The sequence below is a fragment of the Protomyctophum bolini genome (assembly GCF_963924005.1).
Source record: "Protomyctophum bolini genome assembly, chromosome: 11".
In the NCBI taxonomy this organism is placed as follows: domain Eukaryota; kingdom Metazoa; phylum Chordata; class Actinopteri; order Myctophiformes; family Myctophidae; genus Protomyctophum; species Protomyctophum bolini.
The window spans coordinates 30,903,156-30,925,271 of record NC_137872.1 but is presented as its reverse complement, the minus strand read 5'-3'; the positions used below and the strand labels follow the sequence as shown (position 1 = coordinate 30,925,271).

The 22,116-nt window shown below is 40.0% G+C and overlaps 1 protein-coding gene across 1 annotated transcript; it reads left to right on the top strand.

Annotated features, from left to right (window-relative positions):
- Window positions 1–852: 852 nt before the first annotated feature.
- On the top strand, window positions 853–20,837 carry LOC308323543 (COP9 signalosome complex subunit 1). The gene is made up of 14 exons (XM_080775269.1): window positions 853–931; window positions 3,136–3,228; window positions 3,972–4,153; window positions 4,543–4,707; window positions 5,004–5,139; window positions 5,488–5,565; window positions 6,255–6,315; window positions 7,869–7,954; window positions 8,117–8,211; window positions 9,711–9,816; window positions 10,135–10,215; window positions 10,462–10,599; window positions 13,795–13,929; window positions 20,619–20,837. The coding sequence occupies exons 1-14, from the start codon at window positions 899–901 to the stop codon at window positions 20,694–20,696; spliced, it is 1,467 nt and encodes a 488-aa protein (XP_080631395.1). The 5' UTR covers window positions 853–898; the 3' UTR covers window positions 20,697–20,837.
- Window positions 20,838–22,116: the final 1,279 nt, after the last annotated feature.

The following is a 22,116-nucleotide window of genomic DNA, read 5'->3' as shown; positions in this document are numbered from 1 at the left end:
TAATGTTAATGTAATGGGTCTGGTCTGGTCTACAAGATTCGATACACCCACCACCAAGATACCCAGACCCATGTACCTGTCTAGACACTTCCTTAATGTTAACGAAGTCCACACCCACAAAACCAGAGGCAGTGCAACAAACCATGTACAGTACAACCCAGATTCAGGACACAAACAAGGGACTAAATTTTTTGGGGAGTTGCAACACTCGGTTCATACGGGTGTGATTTTTTATTACTTTACATAATGACCATTTAATGTTCTATGATGCTTCCCTGCCTCCTGTAGGCTATAAGTGTATATTTGTATTTGCATGTCTTTAAATGTTCTGATGAATTGTGGAGGACCCTATGTAAATTAGTGCTTTTTCTGTTTTTATCCTCGTAGCAGTTTTTGTATTGACCTGTATTTTCTTTAAACTAGTCTGTACCCATTCTACAAACTATTCAATCAATCACTCAATCAATCAATCAATCAATGCTATAAATCGTACCATTATTTTGTTTGTTTGTTTGTTTGATTGATTGATTGATCGATTGCTTGAAATGTTTATTTCACAGTATGCAGAATGGGTACATTTCAAGCGGAAGCGCAAGTCAATACAAAAACTGACACTTTGTGGACGAACCTAAGCAAGATAAAGCAGTAAAAGCACTAAACTTGTTTACAACAATGTCATATTATATATATATATATATATATATATATATATATATATGAGGAAATCATAAAGAGAAAGTAAAAAAGGGAACATTGAAGATTTAATTTGAAATCGGAATCGGACCGGAAGCTGTGACTTGACAGCAGCTGCACGCACCGGATGTTATCGTGATTCAGAACAACAGAGAACAGTCTGACTGGGACTGAGGGAGGGATATACTCTGACAACAGAACAGAGATGCCGCTGCCCGTGCAGGTCTTCAACTTTCAGGTAAAAAGTTCACTCATTGAAAAGTGTATGATTTATTTATACACGTCGGAATTACACAATGATAGCGCCCCCCCCCCAATTCTTCATACCGGTAATTCAACTTTCAACTCATGGTAGCCAAATAGCTAGATAAGGCTAACTGTTAGCCAAGTATACATGCCATGGTGGGGAAGCTTTTATAAGAGCTCAAAATGCAGCTGTAGATTTCCAAACAAGTTGACTGCATAATGTCTGTATGGCTACTTTGCCTGTTGTACTAGTCCACACGATTTAATGAGGCAAGTATAGCTGTACGTGATTGAGTTGGCTAGCATGGCTATGCTGCAGTCATTTTTAACATATAATAAGCTGGCTAAGCGAGCATTCAGCTAACCTTGATGTTGCTGCTCATTCATTAATATGAGTGTGAGCTGTCATACATGTGTGTGCATTTCTCGAGCTACTAAAAGAGAGATCATGATGAGAGGTGATGGAGTCTGAGGATGCAGAGGTGGCGATGAGAGAGATGTATGGCAACTGCAGGTGATGGAAGAGTTTGGGTCGTAGATTGTGTGTAAGAAAACAAAGCAAAGAATCACTTTCCTTCTCCGTTTTACTAACCTCTTTTGGTGCTAGTAGACGGATTCTTCTTTTGTTTTTCCACTTCTGTTATTAATGAGTGTTCTTCAGTACTGTACCACCTGTTATGGTTGTTTTGTCTGTTGTAGGCTTAAAGTCACATGCTGCAACAACTGAACATTTGTTCAAAGTTTGTTGGACAACCACTTCAGTACATGGTCTTCTGGGACTACGTGCACTTTCCATGTCAATGCACTTTATTGCATAGCACTTGTCTTTAACACCTGGCACTTTGAGGTCAAATGTGCACTTATTGTACTTTTCCTGGTATCGGCTATGTGTATTGTATTTGTATGTTATTGTGTTTGTTCATTGTAGTGATGTACCGGTAGTCTATGATGCTGCAATCAATTTGCCCTTCAGGGACTTTATACATCCACGTATGATAACAGCAGCTAAGGTTAGCAAGGAATATCAGTTATATCACCTCAAATACTAGCCATGTGTTGCATGGAGAGTGTAGGTTGCTGCCTTCAGGAAGGAGATAGTCCTTTGTCCATTAGTCGACTTTGAGGCTTAATCAGGGGTTTGGCCAGGACTAGACTGAGCTGTAGACATTGCTCTTGCCTTTGTCTTTATGTATGTAATTTTGTTTTTATGTTATGTTATGTCCAATGTGTGTATGTGTTGCGTGCAAGTCTGCAAGACGAATTTCAGTGCAAAGTTGCAAACTGACAATAACTGACCAGTACTATATCATTTATTTGATTCATTCTGATCCAAAAAGCAAAGTATAATTTAGTTTATTTCGATCAATTCAACAGTGTAACATAAATCATTACCTAAAATATTCACATTCTCTTATAGTTGATCGAAAAGGCATAGGCTGAAGCTCAAAGCTTATTGATGCCGATCCTTTGTCATGTAATTTCTTTAATTTATTTTAAGCTCACATTGAATAATCCCCCTATTCATTCATAATGCATCTAAACAGAAAAGTCCTATCTGATTGTGTTACACTCACCAACATTGCAGCTGCACGGAGAGCTTGAATTATACTCTTTCTATCTGCAAAGTCTACTTTCTGTCAAATCATTCTGTGGCGTGCAGGTGATAATTTGGAGTGTTGAAAGCGCTCTGTGGAACTGGAAATCACTCAATGGTCCTTCGTATCACCTGCAGGAGGCAGCAGGAGCGCTTCCAAACTCCAACATTCAGAACAATTATAACCAGTGCACAGTATTTATAGCCTGCCTCCAGCCCCTGAATCACTAGCTCACAGCCTCACACCCATTCAAAATATATATTTAATTAAGTGAAACTAAATGAAAAGTGTCAGGCTAGAGTATTTGGGCATTAGGTAGTCTCGCGTTGCCAGACTGTTGCCTCTCGCAATTTCCAAATGCTTCCGTCATACCGTGTGGAGCAGTGGAAAAGCTATCATGAGTAAAATATAAAGCGGAAGAATGTTAAATAGTTGTCTGGCTACGCGAGACTAGGCATTACTAGGTAACAAGCCAGCACAGTACTAGACAGAGCACCATATAGCTGAGATACCAGCTTTTACAAAGACGTTATGGTTGGATCTGAGCGAGCCGAGGGATGTTAGTCTTTGCCTAATGTATTTTTTGTTTTTGTTTTTGCAGGGGGCTGTGGAGCCAATGCAGATTGATGTTGACCCTCATGATGACCAGCAGAATGCTCCAGACACCAACTATATCGTAGATAATCCAACACTGGTATGCAGATAACTACACAACACAACACACAGTGTAGTTTACAATATGTGCAAGAATGCATCAATGCCACTTTTCACTGACAGAGGAAGAATTGCAACCACCAATAGAACACATCTAGACTGTCAGAATTGCAACTAGGAGAAAGGGAAATGTCAGTCAGAACTGTGGTGGCCTCACTCTGTAAATTAAATTAGATTACATAAATGTATAATAAACTGATACCGTTGATGGTGAAATTGCATTTTTACCCATCAAGTTCAAGTAGGGGTGTATTAGAATTATGGATGCACCGATGTAACGGCCACATATCGGTATCGGCCGATATTTGCCGTTATCGGTCAATATCGGTATCTGCAAATCATCATCTTAATCAAAGGGGACTCGAACACGCAATGCGCTGTAAGGCCAGAGCCTATATGTGGCATGCGCCTGGACCTCTAGGACAGCGGGCGCCCCGATAAGCATACATTTGGCTTTGGCTGTGTTGGTGTGTTGGTTATCTGCAGCCTACCAAGCTGTAGATTCTGAACATTTATTTCTTGTATTGAAGATGTATTTGTTTCCCTGGCACAAGAGGTGGAAATAAAAAACGACAAAACTAAAGAAACATCTCATTATCAGTATCGGCTATGGGCTAAATTGTTATTTTAAACATTGGTATCGGTGTCGGCCAAGAATGTCCACATCAGTGCATTCCTAATCAGAATCCATGTGCTTGTAATATGGTTAATGTTGTCCTACAGGACCTGGAGCAGTATGCGGCCAGCTACAGCGGCCTGATGAGGATCGAGAGGCTCCAGTTCATCGCTCAGCACTGTCCCCAGCTCCGCGTCGAGGCTCTCAAGATGGCGCTCACCTTCGTCCAGAGGACCTTCAATGTGGACGCGTACGAGGAGATTCATCGCAAGCTCACAGAGGCCTCCCGGTACGTCCGTATGCAGACTGGGTGTGTTTGGGATCATCATGTTGTCTGAGGACGGTGTGAAAACCGATAGACATGATGTCTCTGAAGCAGGCCAGGCTGTATTGTTGGGCTTGGTGAACTGTTTGATCCTGACTGTATAATTAAACATGGCTCAGAGCAAAGCTTTCTGCCGGCTTCTGTTCTGTCATCCTCCTGTCTAAAAGGTCGTTCTCCTAGGGTGAGATTTGGGGCGAGATTAATTAATGACCACATATCGCCTAGGGCACGATTGTCAAATAATATAAGAACGGAACAACAGCCTGAAAAGTTTGAGAAGCACGGCACTGAGTTATGTAGAGTCAGCTCATGTAAAAACATCCAGTATGTGTTGTTGTACTTGTACACTACAGTGAGGTCCAGGGTGTACCGGACGCAGTGCCCGAGGGAGCAGCGGACCCTCCGGCTCTGGACACAGCCTGGGCCGAGTCCACCCGGAAGAAAGCCCTGCTCAAACTGGAGAAACTAGACACCGACCTCAAGAACTACAAAGGAAACTCCATCAAAGAGAGCATCAGGTATGCTTGGCTCAGAGGCAGTGTTTCATTTTACAAACCCACACTCACACTTTTCTATGTCTCTTTCAAAAGAGACAGATCGCAAGTGTAATTACAGTTCAAGGCACATTTACCTCCTTGTTTACAATGACTTTATTTACTGAAATCAGACTTGTATAAGAAGTCAACAATGAAGAGAAGAGAAAACATAATCTTGTCCTTCTACTGTAAAAATAATTAATAAATAATTCATCATCATAAATTAAAAACAACAAACTGTTTAACCATGGCCTTTGGTTATCTTTCCCTCTTCCCAGGCGAGGACACGATGACTTGGGGGATCATTATCTAGATTGTGGTGACCTCAGCAACGCTCTCAAGTGTTACTCCAGAGCCAGAGACTACTGTACCAGTGCCAAGCATGTCATTAACATGTGTCTTAATGTTATCAAGGTAAATGGCAGGCTTTCTCAAAGTCCAGGCCTTAGAATACTTTGATAGTAGACCACACTTTTTTGACTTGAGAGCTACTTTCAAAATGGCTCAACAAGATCTACCCGTCAAAAAATATATTATCCAATAGCTGAAAATAGTTAAACAATGTACCCGAGGGGGCTTTGGAATAGTGCCGATGGCGTTACATATTAGACAAACCAAGGCACTTGGAATGAAAAAGTTTGAGAACCACTATAGAACATGACATGACTGACAGACTTTCTCCTGGTTAGACTAAAACTGGAAGGGATGACGGCATGGTGACTTTGGGTGTAAGACAAAAAGCTCTCTCTTGTCCTTCTCCAGGTCAGCGTTTACCTCCAGAACTGGTCCCATGTGCTGAGCTACGTCAGCAAGGCTGAGTCTACCCCAGAAATAGCAGAGGTAAGCTAAGCACCATGGTTTGCCACTAACCCGAGTCACCTTTTTGTTGTTGTAACCATGTTAAACCTGGCATCATGTTTAATAGGTGAAAATAGGTGAACAGAGTGCGCGCCCTGAGGACTGGGAGTCCAGCCCCAGCCGAGTCATACCGAATAGGCGAATACTATAAAAATGGTACCCATTGCCTCCCTGCTTGGCACTCGGCATCAAGGGTTGGATTGAGGGTTGGTCCTGTGGCATACAGTGCTAGCATCATGTCCAGGATGTGACTTGTACATCAAGTTGCCTCATACTACACAAATGGGAGATAGGCTTCTGACCTACAGTATGGGCCACATGGCTCGGGAGTCGGGACCAAGGCGACTTACTTACAGGCTCACAACGCACCACAATGTAACACTTTTATTTTGCCTCCTGTGAGCTTGTTGGATTGGCGTACAAAGACGTATAATATGGTTTAAATTGATGGGAGTCTTAAATGTATTTAATTTCCTCAAACATACATGTCTGATTATACCTCAGGTATAACTGGTGTCTATTTTGTTAGCATGACTGCATGCATTTAAACAAATAATGCAATACCAGTAAGGATTAATTTAGCCACGATGAAGCACTTGTAGTGATACTAGAGTAAATGTGTTTTTCTGATTGTGTTTTCATTTGTTGTGTATGTGTGTCTTTTGTTCCAGCAAAGAGGAGAAAGAGACAGTCAAAACCAATCGGTCCTCACCAAATTAAAATGTGCTGCAGGTAAAGGAATACTGCCATCTCTCATGATTACTTTGTCTCTTTGTTTCTTGATGGTGATTACAGCATTTGAGAGCTTTTTTGATAATGTTATAATAAGACTTGCGTTCTTCAATATGATTTCACTTATGGAACTAGCCCTTGGCATATTAACTTGTATTGAGTCTGTCCACGGTTCAGGTAAATGTCTGCGATGGTAAACTCAATGCATGTTTGGATAGTCGGATATTATCAGTTAATGTGAATGTCAATGGTTATCGTCTCCACCAGGCCGAAGGCATGGGGAGAGAGTATGTTTTGTTGTCTCCACCAGGCCGAAGGCATGTTTTGCACTCCGTCCGTCCGTGTGTCTGTCCGTCCGTATGTGAACAGCTAATCTCGGTAACCCGGTCGATGCCACATTTTGCACACACACTCCCTGGATGGAAACGATGAACCTCTGCCCCAAAATTTCCAGAACAGCCTGTTATAGCACCACCAGGAGGCGGCTTTGTGCAAAACAAGTTTTTGGACAGTACAAGTACACCTACAGATTTTGTCCAAACATCATGCAAATTGGTACACAGTCTCTCTAGAGCTATTCAACGAAACAGGTCTTTCAGACTCCATCCTGATTGGCTAAGATTGGCTTCCAAAGTTCGCAGGAGGGCTCACTTTCAAACAAAATGCTGCAAATCATGAACACATCATGTGATTAACGTGAAATTGTGCACTCACATTCCCACTAGGCCGAGGAAGAAATGCCACGTGAACATTTTCAACTTGGCCTCATGGTGGCGCTATAACTGGCCAAAAAGTGTTTTTACCTCTAACTGCACAGATCTGTGGATAACTTTGTATGCCAACTCCCTAGAGGCCAAGGAAAAACCTCTGCATATCTGAGCACATCTGCTCTTTATAGCGCCACCAGGAGGCTGACATATGTAAAACACATTATTTAATATTACTCCTTCAGATTTTATCCAAATTTCACGCAAATCGGTACACATGCTCTCCATAGTCATGTGATCAAGACGGGTTTGTTTGATTTCTCATAATCCACCTTCATTGCCTACGATTGGCTTCTAAACTTTTCAGGAGTAGCCCGCTTTGTACCCGTTTTGTACAAATTGCCACAACTACTCAACGCAGCTGTCCGATTGCGGTGAAACTGTGCATGCATATTCCCACTAGGCTGAGGAAGAAATGTCACTTGACAGTTTTCAAATCAGCCTCATGGTGGCGCTACAACAGGCCAAGCCGCGTCTCTCTTTCACACACTCACACACACACACACACACACACACACACACACACACACACACACACACACACACAGTCACACACACATGATTATATTACTTTTAAAAACATTTTGCCAAACATCACACACACTCCTATCCTCCTGGTGGAGACCTGTGCCCAGAAGGGCACTTTTTCTAGTTGTAAATGTTCTGCTAAATTTGGTTGGAAGAAAAAAGTTTTGTATGTAATAAATAACGATATACAACTGTATGGTGTTAAGGGGATATTTGACCCGTCATCTTTGTGTACACTGTCTGGGTGCTGTACTGTAGGCCTGGCAGAGCTGGCGTCTCAGAAGTACAAGGCAGCAGCCAAGTGCTTCCTACTAGCCTCCTTTGACCACTGTGATTTTCCAGAGGTGAGTTAACCTATAACACAATACTGCTGACTTTAGCTTCAACAGGCCTACTACAGTATCAATGTTGCAGAGCAGACCTGTCCCATGCCACACAGTCGGTGGACAGAGTTTAGTTTCTATTGGCTGGTAATGCATTTAATTTATGTTCTATGTGTCTTCCAGCTTCTGTCTCCCAGTAACGTAGCCGTGTACGGAGGTTTCTGTGCGCTGGCAACATTCGACAGACAGGAGCTCCAACGAAATGTAATTTCAAGCAGGTACAGAGACTTGTGCACTTCATTCACTCACGCTTGAATTTAGAATTTAAAATTAGCTTGTATGATGACTAAGACTAAATATATTGACAATTTGTCAACGAATACAAACTGAAATGTTAAGGGAGGGACTAGTGGAGAAGAGATGCAGTAGAACTAAGGCGAGTCCCTGTGACGTGTTGTGAACTTGTAGATCAGCTATTTTTGAGTGGTGCAACCACTCCAAGGAACAGCAATGTCCGTGTTCACCTATGTGTTCACCTATGTGACGTTAACCTACCTACCTATGTGACTATGGGCACGAGTATGAGTACCAGTAGGGGCACTGTTGTGCCAGAAACAGAGAGAGAGAGAGATAGTGCTGCACTGATGCCTGCTAATGAGAGAGAGAGAGAGAGAGAGGAGGGGGGAGGGGAGTTGCACCACTCAGTTCACACGGGTGTGATCTTTTGGTAGTCTGTCTACAAATCAGGCGCTGTGACACCATCAAAGCCTGCTCGACTAAATCAACTGTAGATTTGGTCGATTCAAATTATATGACTAAAAACTAAAATAAAATCTTTTCAGATTTGACATTTCACAAAAAAATCATTTAAACTACATGGAACTTTATTAAAAAGACTATGGGCCGTTTGCACCAAGAAAGATTAAATAAAGTTTAGTTTAGTGTTAATCAGGGATTTGTTGATCAAGGATTAATTTTAATTCGAGTTGTGTTGCACCACTTAATTTTAAGCATTGCTCAACAGATCTGTGATTAAATCCTTAACCTGTGATTAAAATCCATTAAACTGTGATTAAAACTTTAAACTGTGATTAATTCATTTATTAAACTTTGTTGTGTGTCCGCCATCTTGGTTTTGCGCTGTAAATAAACAGCAGCAGTCGTGAGCATCATTAGCATTACTATTTCATTCATATTTGAGAATGTTTAAATTATAGTGCCTGCAGCAAAAATATATATAATAATAAAAGTCGTCTCGCTCGCTAAAAAAAACAACAGACGTATGGTCACTCCGTGGTGCGTGGTAGGTTTATAGATCTGTTCCGTCGATCACACACACCACCACTTCCTCCGATAGTTTCCCAAACAACAAACATGTAGAGGTATATATGCTGCCATGTTGTTTTCAATTAAACCTCCTCTCCTGCTGGTTTAGAATTAATCCCTTATTGATACTTAAATCAAAGTTTAAAGTAGTGGTGCAACAGGATTGACATTAATCCAGGTTTACTGTGAAAATTAAAACCAAGATTAAAAAAACAAAACCAAGATTAAAAGGATGGTTTAAAACTAAACCGGATTAGTGAAAACTAGGTTTAAAGTTTGGTGCAACTGGATTAATAGATAAACCTTGATTTAAACCAGATTAAGGCTTAATCTTTCTTGGTGCAAATGGCCCTATGACTAAAACTAAATCAAACTTGTTGATGTTGACGTTTCATGATTCTGCAACATTAATGTGTTTTTTGTTTTGTTTTTGTCTCTCTCTCCCATCCAGCACCTTTAAGTTATTTTTAGAGTTAGAGCCACAAGTCCGTGACATCATCTTTACATTCTACGAGTCCAAGTACGCCTCCTGTCTCAAACTACTTGACGAAATGAAGGTAAGAGCTGACGGATTCATTTCCAACGGTCAATAAATGCTGTCGGAAATAAACAGTCATTTGTGTTCACCCATTTCTTTTTTTTAAAGGAAACATTTTAAACTCAATCTTTGCTTCTGGGGGCTACCTGGAACAAAATATTTTGAGATGCGGGTCGGCACTGCAGCCAAATACGTATATCATTTAGGGGATCCAAACGTTTGAGCACCGCTGAATTATATAGCAGCATAACATTCTCAGAAAACTGTAAGGATTATTTTGTAGAATGGGCTAAAGTGTGTGTGTGTGTGTGTGTGTGTGTGTGTGTGTGTCCTCCAGGACAACCTTCTGCTGGACATGTACCTGGCTCCTCATGTCAGAACCCTGTACACACAGATCAGGAACAGAGCTCTAATACAGGTGAGTCCACAGAGAACGCTCGCTTGTATTGTTTATTAACCCATTTCTTCACACTAGCTTTTAGTTATTTTTCACAGTAACGTCTGTCTGACGCACACACACACACACACACACATTGCTATTTACCTTACTGACACGTACGACTTAAAGACAAATTCACATCTTTCTTTCGCTTCCCATGTCTTTCTATCTCCTGTTCGCCCATCCAGACATTAATCTCTCTCTCTCTCTCTCTCTCTCTCTCAGTATTTCAGCCCATACGTGTCGGCAGACATGATGAACATGGCCCAGGCCTTCAACACCACAGTACCTGCTCTGGAGGACGAACTCACACAGCTGATTCTAGAAGGACTCATCAACGGACGCATCGACTCCCACAGCAAGGTAACGCACGCATGGCACGTTTAGACAACCGTTTACCCCCAAAATGCTAGAGTTTTATGGGTCCCTTTATTTTATTTATTATTTCAAAACATTTTCAAAATACATTTCCAAAAAAGCTAACATTTTCATGAATCAAAAATTCGATAAAGTAGAAAACAAGTGTTATTAAAATATCCGATCTATCTGCTATTTTCAACTAGTTTGGGTCACGGGGAGAAATGTCTCTTTTGGGCAAAGTCCCGTTGCGTTCTCACTTTTTATTCTGCGTTTAGTCAGAGGCTCAATTTATTTAAAACGCTGTAGTGTACATGCCTGGTGCTTACAGCAGCTGGCGGTGACGCACTGCCAGACAGACCAGGCATGCAGAACCACTTCCGTTGTATTTCCTATCACACGACTGTTTACATTCACCAATATCGGCTTGCTAAATTTGTATTCCTAAGATGAGGAACTCAAATATCGCCTACAGCTCTGCACCAATGTAATAAACATACGCAAAGTGAGCCATGATGTCACACGTTTTGCGGATTCACCGTTTACAAATATAGAGACGCCAGGTGGAGCAATTTGAAAGATTTCCACTCTGGAAGGGGTTTTCACATAGTTACGTTTTCAACCCCCGACGCCGTTGTCGTCTAAATGGATATATTTTATTTGGCCCTTTTCTCTAGAGACCGTTGCCGTGTAAATGTGGCCTTAATGCAGCATAATATAAGACATTTGTGTCTGGTCAGCTGTAACGCTAAGCCCAGCTCTTTCTTTCTTTTTCCTTCATTTATTCAGGGAAGTCCATTGAGAGCAAGCTCTCTTTTTAATGATGCCCTGAACACGCATGGTGAAAACCACTAACAAACATTTGAACCACATTACATTAACAGTTTGACTCCATAAAACGTGTTACCCGCTATTTAATCAAATATTCTACGCTGCCGAGATTGTTGTATTACCTTTAGAGCAGTGGTAACCAACCTTTTCAAGCCCAAGAGCCCATTTTATTCCCAATTGTAAGCCAAGATCTACCACTAAAACGTGTTAGAAAAAACACTTGTTTTTTGCTATTTCTGAGAGGCTCAATGCATGTGCACACATCCACACAAAGACTAAAGCTTAAATTAGAATAAATACTTATAGTAAGTTATATTATCAATGTCACATAATATTAAGACAAATTAGAAATAATTAGTATTAGAAATATTTTGTTTCTCATTTCAATGAATATTCACATTGGCAGATGTTCAAATGACATAGGCATAACATGACCATATATATTTGCACAGATATGGTGACATACTCTCAGGGTCAGCCCACCTTTAATGAGACTGCTGTGACTGCACTTTATCTGCAAGCGTTTTGAAATCTGGTTCATATTTAGTGATTGCCAGTCTGAGGGTGTCATTAAGATGTGAGTCAGTCATACGAGTTCTAAACTTGGATTTTATTATTTTCATTTGTGAAAAGGCCATTTCACATAAGTACGTGGAACCAATGTAGGCATGCAGCTTCAGTGCACACGACACAATCAGGGGATACTTCTCTGCTCACAAGAGACCAAAATTCCTTCTCTTTAGCTCTGACCTGCAGGTGACAGTCACTTACTAATCCAATAATCTCCATTTAAATATCTGAAGTTAATGCAAACACATCCTGCATTTTATCGGACAGCAGTTCAATGACAGTAGGCTCAGTAAAGAGGAAAGGGTTTGATACAAAAGCAGCTACCGTCTCCAGTCAGTGCTGGTTGTTGTTTATTTGCATGGCTCAGAAAATGAGTAACAAACTAAAATTAGAACGTTATCGAGTTGTTGGAGGAGGAGGAGGAGAATAATAATGTTATTAGGGATGCCAAACGACTCGTATGTGGCCAATCGACGAATCGAAGCCTAAAATCGACGTGTCGAACGACTTTTTTCCTTTTTTTCCCCTCATTTTTATATTTTTGTTGTTGCTGCGCAGCAGTTGAGGAGAACGCAACTATGCATTCCTTTAAGCAACACAACTTCTGCAGCTGCATCCATATGTTTAGAATTTGCATCAATGATCAAATCCCAACGCACGTTGTTCCGTATTTTAATGTCGGGTCGGAGAATAAATACAGTATGAATGACGGCGGGATTTATTTGACAACTCTGTCCTGCTTTCTTCACGAGAAGAGAAGACAGAAGAGCGCTCACAGCTGCTAATATGGTAGCAGGCTGCAGCCCTGTGGCTGTCAGTTCTCTTTACGGCATGTGTATGTGAATGAACCTGGGTCTGGGAAGCTCAGAGCTGCAGCCATTGGCTCATGATACGAGCACACGACCAATGGGAAAGATCATTCAGTGTTGCTAAGATACCACCCCCCCACCACACACACGCACACACACCCTTGGACGATGGGGTCTATTCTCAAACTCAGAGCCACAGCGCTCTGCTCAAAATTAATTTGCATGTGACGAGCGGCACTGACATTATTCCAATGGGTCTGACACTTCGCGATCGACTTGAAAGGTTCCCGCGAGCTACCAGTAGCTCGCGAACCCCTGGTTGGTTACCCCTGCTTTAGAGCATACGCTGAAGTATTTGCAACTTTCAACGACGAAAAGCCGTCCGTCGGCATGTTATGATCATCAGCACCAGCAGAGATTACAATGTGCTAGGCTACAGGATCCGCCTCCATGAGGTATTGTAGTCCAAACTTACATTGAGTTCAATTTCCCAGAAGCCCTAGCAGCCCAGATGATGACTTGATTTCCGGTTTCGTCATCATAACACGACGGCCTCGTCATCAGGTCCCGGATAAATCAGCTGTTTCTTTTTAATTATTTTAAAACGGCGAATTAAATGCATTAAACAAATGTCGGGTATAGCGTTTTACGCACGGTGGAACACTGGATTAAACAATTAGCTGCCGTCAAACTGTATCGGGTAACATCAAACGGATGCAGTCACAATGCTTCTTGAGGATGTCCCCTCAAGAAGCACCCTAAATGTCTACTATCGATCGAACCAGTTAAAGAGAGTCCTCCTGAAGTTTGTTCCATCTGTGCAGAGCACAGCAAATGACAGCAGTCTTTCCTTGTTCACTGTGCGCGTTCATACGTGTACTGGTATATCTAATGTGTGTCTGTGAACGTGTTGAACGAAATGCCATGGGTCTTTTGTTGTACTGTTAGATTCTATAATCCCTAACATGGTCTTTCGTTGTGCTGCTGATAGATTTTGTATGCCCGTGACGTGGACCAGAGGAGCACCACCTTTGAGAAGTCCGTCCACATGGGCAAGGAGTTTCAGAGACGAGCCAAAGCCATGATCCTCAGAGCAGCCGTGCTGCGCAACCAGATCCACGTCAAGGTGAAAAATAAAAGAATATAGATACATCATGAAAAAAAAAACGAATGCTGCTAAATTGTGTGAAATCAGTGATTGGAATCGGCCCCCAAAAAATTGTAGAAAAGTAGCACCTCTACTGTATGTGCACACACTGCCCAGCTGATTTATTTTGCCAACCTTTTCTAAAGCATGTGAAAGCATTGTGAAATTCTAACTACCTCTTCAATATACATGATTACAAAGCTGAAACTGCCAATAGTATGTAGTAGCCCATGGTCCAAAATGATGAGAAACGAGGCTAACTTTTTTTTTCAAAATTTCAAAATATATATATACGATATATAACCCATCGTTTTTGTCATTTCGTCATTTTTTTCAAATCTTCAAAAATGATGAAAAACTGCGCGCTATAGTATGCCGTACGATATGGGCTATAGCCCACGGTCCAAAATGATGAGAAACGAGGCTAACTTTTTTTTCCAAAATTTCAAAAAACATGGGCTATAACCCATCGTTTTTGTCATTTCGTCATTTTTTTCAAATCTTCAAAAATTATGAAAAACGGCGCGCTATAGTATGCCGTACGATATGGGCTATAGCCCACGGTCCAAAATGATGAGAAACGAGGCTAACTTTTTTTTTTCAAAATTTCAAAAAACATGGGCTATAACCCATCGTTTTTGTCATTTCGTCATTTTTTTCAAATCTTCAAAAATGATGAAAAACTGCGCGCTATAGTATGCCGTACGATATGGGCTATAGCCCATGGTCCAAAATGATGAGAAACGAGGCTAACTTTTTTTTTCAAAAATTCAAAAAACATGGGCTATAACCCATCGTTTTTGTCATTTCGTCATTTTTTTCAAATCTTCAAAAATGATGAAAAACGGCGCGCTATAGTATGCCGTACGATATGGGCTATAGCCCACGGTCCAAAATGATGAGAAACGAGGCTAACTTTTTTTTTCAAAATTTCAAAAAACATGGGCTATAACCCATCGTTTTTGTCATTTCGTCATTTTTTTCAAATCTTCAAAAATGATGAAAAACTGCGCGCTATAGTATGCCGTACGATATGGGCTATAGCCCACGGTCCAAAATGATGAGAAACGAGGCTAACTTTTTTTTTCAAAATTTCAAAAAACATGGGCTATAACCCATCGTTTTTGTCATTTCGTCATTTTTTTCAAATCTTCAAAAATTATGAAAAACGGCGCGCTATAGTATGCCGCACGATATGGGCTATAGCCCACGGTCCAAAATGATGAGAAACGAGGCTAACTTTTTTTTTCAAAATTTCAAAAAACATGGGCTATAACCCATCGTTTTTGTCATTTCGTCATTTTTTTCAAATCTTCAAAAATTATGAAAAACGGCGCGCTATAGTATGCCGTACGATATGGGCTATAGCCCACGGTCCAAAATGATGAGAAACGAGGCTAACTTTTTTTTTCAAAATTTCAAAAAACATGGGCTATAACCCATCGTTTTTGTCATTTCGTCATTTTTTTCAAATCTTCAAAAATGATGAAAAACTGCGCGCTATAGTATGCCGTACGATATGGGCTATAGCCCACGGTCCAAAATGATGAGAAACGAGGCTAACTTTTTTTTTCAAAATTTCAAAAAACATGGGCTATAACCCATCGTTTTTGTCATTTCGTCATTTTTTTCAAATCTTCAAAAATGATGAAAAACGGCGCGCTATAGTATGCCGTACGATATGGGCTATAGCCCACGGTCCAAAATGATGAGAAACGAGGCTAACTTTTTTTTTCAAAATTTCAAAAAACATGGGCTATAACCCATCGTTTTTGTCATTTCGTCATTTTTTTCAAATCTTCAAAAATGATGAAAAACTGCGCGCTATAGTATGCCGTACGATATGGGCTATAGCCCATGGTCCAAAATGATGAGAAACGAGGCTAACTTTTTTTTTCAAAAATTCAAAAAACATGGGCTATAACCCATCGTTTTTGTCATTTCGTCATTTTTTTCAAATCTTCAAAAATGATGAAAAACTGCGCGCTATAGTATGCCGTACGATATGGGCTATAGCCCATGGTCCAAAATGATGAGAAACGAGGCTAACTTTTTTTTTCAAAATTTCAAAAAACATGGGCTATAACCCATCGTTTTTGTCATTTCGTCATTTTTTTCAAATCTTCAAAAATGATGAAAAACTGCGCGCTATAGTATGCCGTACGATATGGGCTATAGCCCACGGTCCAAAATGATGAGAAACGAGGCTAACTTTTTTTTTCAAAATTTCAAAAAACATGGGCTATAACCCATCGTTTTTGTCATTTCGTCATTTTTTTCAAATCTTCAAAAATTATGAAAAACGGCGCGCTATAGTATGCCGTACGATATGGGCTATAGCCCACGGTCCAAAATGATGAGAAACGAGGCTAACTTTTTTTTTCAAAATTTCAAAAAACATGGGCTATAACCCATCGTTTTTGTCATTTCGTCATTTTTTTCAAATCTTCAAAAATGATGAAAAACTGCGCGCTATAGTATGCCGTACGATATGGGCTATAGCCCACGGTCCAAAATGATGAGAAACGAGGCTAACTTTTTTTTTCAAAATTTCAAAAAACATGGGCTATAACCCATCGTTTTTGTCATTTCGTCATTTTTTTCAAATCTTCAAAAATTATGAAAAACGGCGCGCTATAGTATGCCGTACGATATGGGCTATAGCCCACGGTCCAAAATGATGAGAAACGAGGCTAACTTTTTTTTTCAAAAAATCAAAAAACATGGGCTATAACCCATCGTTTTTGTCATTTCGTCATTTTTTTCAAATCTTCAAAAATTATGAAAAACGGCGCGCTATAGTATGCCGTACGATATGGGCTATAGCCCACGGTCCAAAATGATGAGAAACGAGGCTAACTTTTCTTTTTCAAAATTTCAAAAAACATGGGCTATAACCCATCGTTTTTGTCATTTCGTCATTTTTTTCAAATCTTCAAAAATGGTGAAAAACTGCGCGCTATAGTATGCCGTACGATATGGGCTATAGCCCACGGTCCAAAATGATGAGAAACGAGGCTAACTTTTTTTTCCAAAATTTCAAAAAACATGGGCTATAACCCATCGTTTTTGTCATTTCGTCATTTTTTTCAAATCTTCAAAAATTATGAAAAACGGCGCGCTATAGTATGCCGTACGATATGGGCTATAGCCCACGGTCCAAAATGATGAGAAACGAGGCTAACTTTCTTTTTCAAAATTTCAAAAAACATGGGCTATAACCCATCGTTTTTGTCATTTCGTCATTTTTTTTCAAATCTTCAAAAATGATGAAAAACTGCGCGCTATAGTATGCCGTACGATATGGGCTATAGCCCACGGTCCAAAATGATGAGAAACGAGGCTAACTTTTTTTTTCAAAAATTCAAAAAACATGGGCTATAACCCATCGTTTTTGTCATTTCGTCATTTTTTTCAAATCTTCAAAAATGATGAAAAACGGCGCACTATAGTATGCCGTACGATATGGGCTATAGCCCACGGTCCAAAATGATGAGAAACGAGGCTAACTTTTGTTTTCAAAATTTCAAAAAACATGGGCTATAACCCATCGTTTTTGTCATTTCGTCATTTTTTTCAAATCTTCAAAAATGATGAAAAACGGCGCGCTATAGTATGCCGTACGATATGGGCTATAGCCCACGGTCCAAAATGATGAGAAACGAGGCTAACTTTTTTTTTCAAAATTTCAAAAAACATGGGCTATAACCCATCGTTTTTGTCATTTCGTCATTTTTTTCAAATCTTCAAAAATGATGAAAAACTGCGCGCTATAGTATGCCGTACGATATGGGCTATAGCCCACGGTCCAAAATGATGAGAAACGAGGCTAACTTTTTTTTTCAAAATTTCAAAAAACATGGGCTATAACCCATCGTTTTTGTCATTTCGTCATTTTTTTCAAATCTTCAAAAATTATGAAAAACTGCGCGCTATAGTATGCCGTACGATATGGGCTATAGCCCACGGTCCAAAATGATGAGAAACGAGGCTAACTTTTTTTTCCAAAATTTCAAAAAACATGGGCTATAACCCATCGTTTTTGTCATTTCGTCATTTTTTTCAAATCTTCAAAAATGATGAAAAACTGCGCGCTATAGTATGCCGTACGATATGGGCTATAGCCCATGGTCCAAAATGATGAGAAACGAGGCTAACTTTTGTTTTCAAAATTTCAAAAAACATGGGCTATAACCCATCGTTTTTGTCATTTCGTCATTTTTTTCAAATCTTCAAAAATGATGAAAAACGGCGCGCTATAGTATGCCGTACGATATGGGCTATAGCCCACGGTCCAAAATGATGAGAAACGAGGCTAACTTTTTTTTTCAAAATTTCAAAAAACATGGGCTATAACCCATTGTTTTTGTCATTTCGTCATTTTTTCAAATCTTCAAAAATGATGAAAAACTGCGCGCTATAGTATGCCGTACGATATGGGCTATAGCCCACGGTCCAAAATGATGAGAAACGAGGCTAACTTTTTTTTTCAAAATTTCAAAAAACATGGGCTATAACCCATCGTTTTTGTCATTTCGTCATTTTTTTCAAATCTTCAAAAATGATGAAAAACGGCGCGCTATAGTATGCCGTACGATATGGGCTATCGCCCATGGTCCAAAATGATGAGAAACGAGGCTAACTTTTTTTTCCAAAAATTCAAAAAACATCGGCTATAACCCATCGTTTTTGTCATTTCGTCATTTTTTTCAAATCTTCAAAAATGATGAAAAACTGCGCGCTATAGTATGCCGTACGATATGGGCTATAGCCCATGGTCCAAAATGATGAGAAACGAGGCTAACTTTTTTTTTCAAAAATAAAAAAAACATGGGCTATAACCCATCGTTTTTGTCATTTCGTCATTTTTTTCAAATCTTCAAAAATGATGAAAAACGGCGCGCTATAGTATGCCGTACGATATGGGCTATAGCCCACGGTCCAAAAAAATGAGAAACGAGGCTAACTTTTTTTTTCAAAATTTCAAAAAACATGGGCTATAACCCATCGTTTTTGTCATTTCGTCATTTTTTCAAATCTTCAAAAATGATGAAAAACTGCGCGCTATAGTATGCCGTACGATATGGGCTATAGCCCACGGTCCAAAATGATGAGAAACGAGGCTAACTTTTTTTTTCAAAATTTCAAAAAACATGGGCTATAACCCATCGTTTTTGTCATTTCGTCATTTTTTTCAAATCTTCAAAAATTATGAAAAACGGCGCGCTATAGTATGCCGTACGATATGGGCTATAGCCCACGGTCCAAAATGATGAGAAACGAGGCTAACTTTTTTTTTCAAAAATTCAAAAAACATGGGCTATAACCCATCGTTTTTGTCATTTCGTCATTTTTTTCAAATCTTCAAAAATGATGAAAAACGGCGCGCTATAGTATGCCGTACGATATGGGCTATAGCCCACGGTCCAAAATGATGAGAAACGAGGCTAACTTTTTTTTTCAAAATTTCAAAAAACATGGGCTATAACCCATCGTTTTTGTCATTTCGTCCTTTTTTTTAAATCTTCAAAAATTATGAAAAACGGCGCGCTATAGTATGCCGTACGATATGGGCTATAGCCCACGGTCCAAAATGATGAGAAACGAGGCTAACTTTTTTTTTCAAAATTTCAAAAAACATGGGCTATAACCCATCGTTTTTGTCATTTCGTCATTTTTTTCAAATCTTCAAAAATGATGAAAAACTGCGCGCTATAGTATGCCGTACGATATGGGCTATAGCCCATGGTCCAAAATGATGGGTTATAGCCCATGTTTTTTGAATTTTTGGAAAAAAAAGTTAGCCTCGTTTCTCATCGTTTTTGTCATTTCGTCATTTTTTCAAATCTTCAAAAATGATGAAAAACGGCGCGCTATAGTATGCCGTACGATATGGGCTAACTATGTACGTTGTTTGAGTTGTGTCGCTACTTGAGGCGTAGTCGTTGCGTGTATGAGAAATGTATTTTATTTTATTGATGGTGAGCCAGGGGAGGTTAATTTCCCTATCTATAAATGCAACAAGTCTCTGTACGTGTGTATGTACAGTACGTACGTCTATAATCCACCTAACTCGAAAACCGTTCGCCCCACCAACTTCAAATTCGACTCACGCGTTCCACACCCCCACAGGGGGTGCAGTGCCCGGTGGGCATAACTGGGTGCCGGGCATGCATTTCCGACTTGCATCGTTCCAAGTAGGCCAGTGCCCAATGGGCACCGCTCTAGTCACAAATAATGCACGGTGCAAGAAATAAGTGACAACACACACTAGTTAGACAACATAACATCCGGTCGCCGAAAGAGACGAAAATTCGGCCCGGACATTTTCACGGAATTTGGCCCAGACTGGCCCACCACAACAAGAGCGCAGATACTCTACTGACTTTTGGGGTTAAGGCCCATACAAATACTACAAATACAAGCCCTTAACACCACCACATTTACAGTACAACAATGATACACAACCAACAGACGGACAACAAATGTAACATTTGGCCCAGACGGCCCACCAGGCATATGCCTGGTACATCCTGTGGCCAGTCCACCCCTGGAGTGAGTCAAGAGAAATGCTTACCACAAAAGTTGTGTTCTGTGGTCGTAGTAGTGTCCAGTTTATTGTACAGAAAGTCATCCATGTCTTTTTTTTCCTTCTCTTTCTTCTTCAGTCGCCACCGAGGGAAGGTGGCCAAGGAGAGCTCACACCTGCCAACACCAGCCAAACCCGGATGAGCACCAACATGTGACCATGCTAGCAATGCTTCAGATACCGACCCGGAGCAATAACCACAAAACTCCTGTTTGCCTGTTGTTGGGTATGTGGGGGTCACATAACTGTATATAAAGTTGTGTTAAAGGACAGTAAATAAAAATGTAAGAATACAGGACTTAAACTGTTTATTTATTTCTTTTTTCCGGGATACCCTTAGAAAAATGTATCCATATTTCTGCATCTTTTTTTTTAAAGAGCTAATGACAGCAACGGCCCAACAAGGTTTGAATGATAAATATACAAATTTAAATTAAATGAACCCATTAAAAGCAGAAAAGCATCTGTCATTTTAGATTTTAACCACTTGGCTATTCAAAATGTGCAGATATGCAAGCAGCAGCCACTTCATAAGGCCAAATACATTTTGGGAGTCTTTGACATGAAAAAGTTTGAAAACCACTGATTTAGCAACATACCGTACATTTTTTCAGATAACTGTTAAGATTGAGAAGACCTTTGTAGAATCTGTAGATGGTCTTAATGGGTAAAATAAATGTGCAAATTAAAGTAAACCTCTGCCTCACTCTCTGGAGTCTGGTAGACTTTCACCATTCACTACTATGAGATCAAGTTCATTACTGTCACTAATGCATGGATCAGTGGTGGTAGAAATGCACGATTATTCCAAATGAAAAGTATATTTCACATAAAACTGTTCATATAGTTGTCCCTCAATTCATATTGATTTATTGCTGTGACTGTGTAATAAACAACACTTGGAAGAATGGGTCCCTGAGCAATGTGGATCGCTTCAACAGTACTATGGTAAATGGTGCATTTATATAGTGCCTTTATCCAAGGCGCTTTACATAGATTGTGCACCATTCACACACATTCATACACCGATGGCGGCGGAAGTTCGGAACCCATCGGTTTTTTTCATTTTTTCCAAATCCTCAAAAATGATGAAAAACGGCGTGCTATAGTATGCCGTACGATATGGGCTATATCCCATGGTCCAAAATGATGAGAAACGAGGATAACTGTTTTTTTCAAAATTTCAAAAAACATGGGCTATAACCCATCGTTTTTTTTTCATTTTTCCGCAATTTCCGCAATTACCATTTCCGCAATTTCCGAAATTTCGCAATTTGTTTTTTTTCATTTTTCCTCAATTCCGCAATTCCGTTATTTCCGCAATTACCATTTCCGAAATTTCGCAATTTGTTTTTTTTCATTTTTCCGCAATTCCGCAATTTCCGCAATTACCATTTCCGCAATTTCCATTTTCCGCAATTTCCTCAATTTCCGCAATTACCATTTCCGCAATTTCCGAAATTTCGCAATTTGTTTTTTTTCATTTTTCCGCAATTCCGCAATTTCCGCAATTTCCATTTTCCGCAATTTCCGCAATTACCATTTCCGCAATTTCGCAATTTCCATTTCCGCAATTT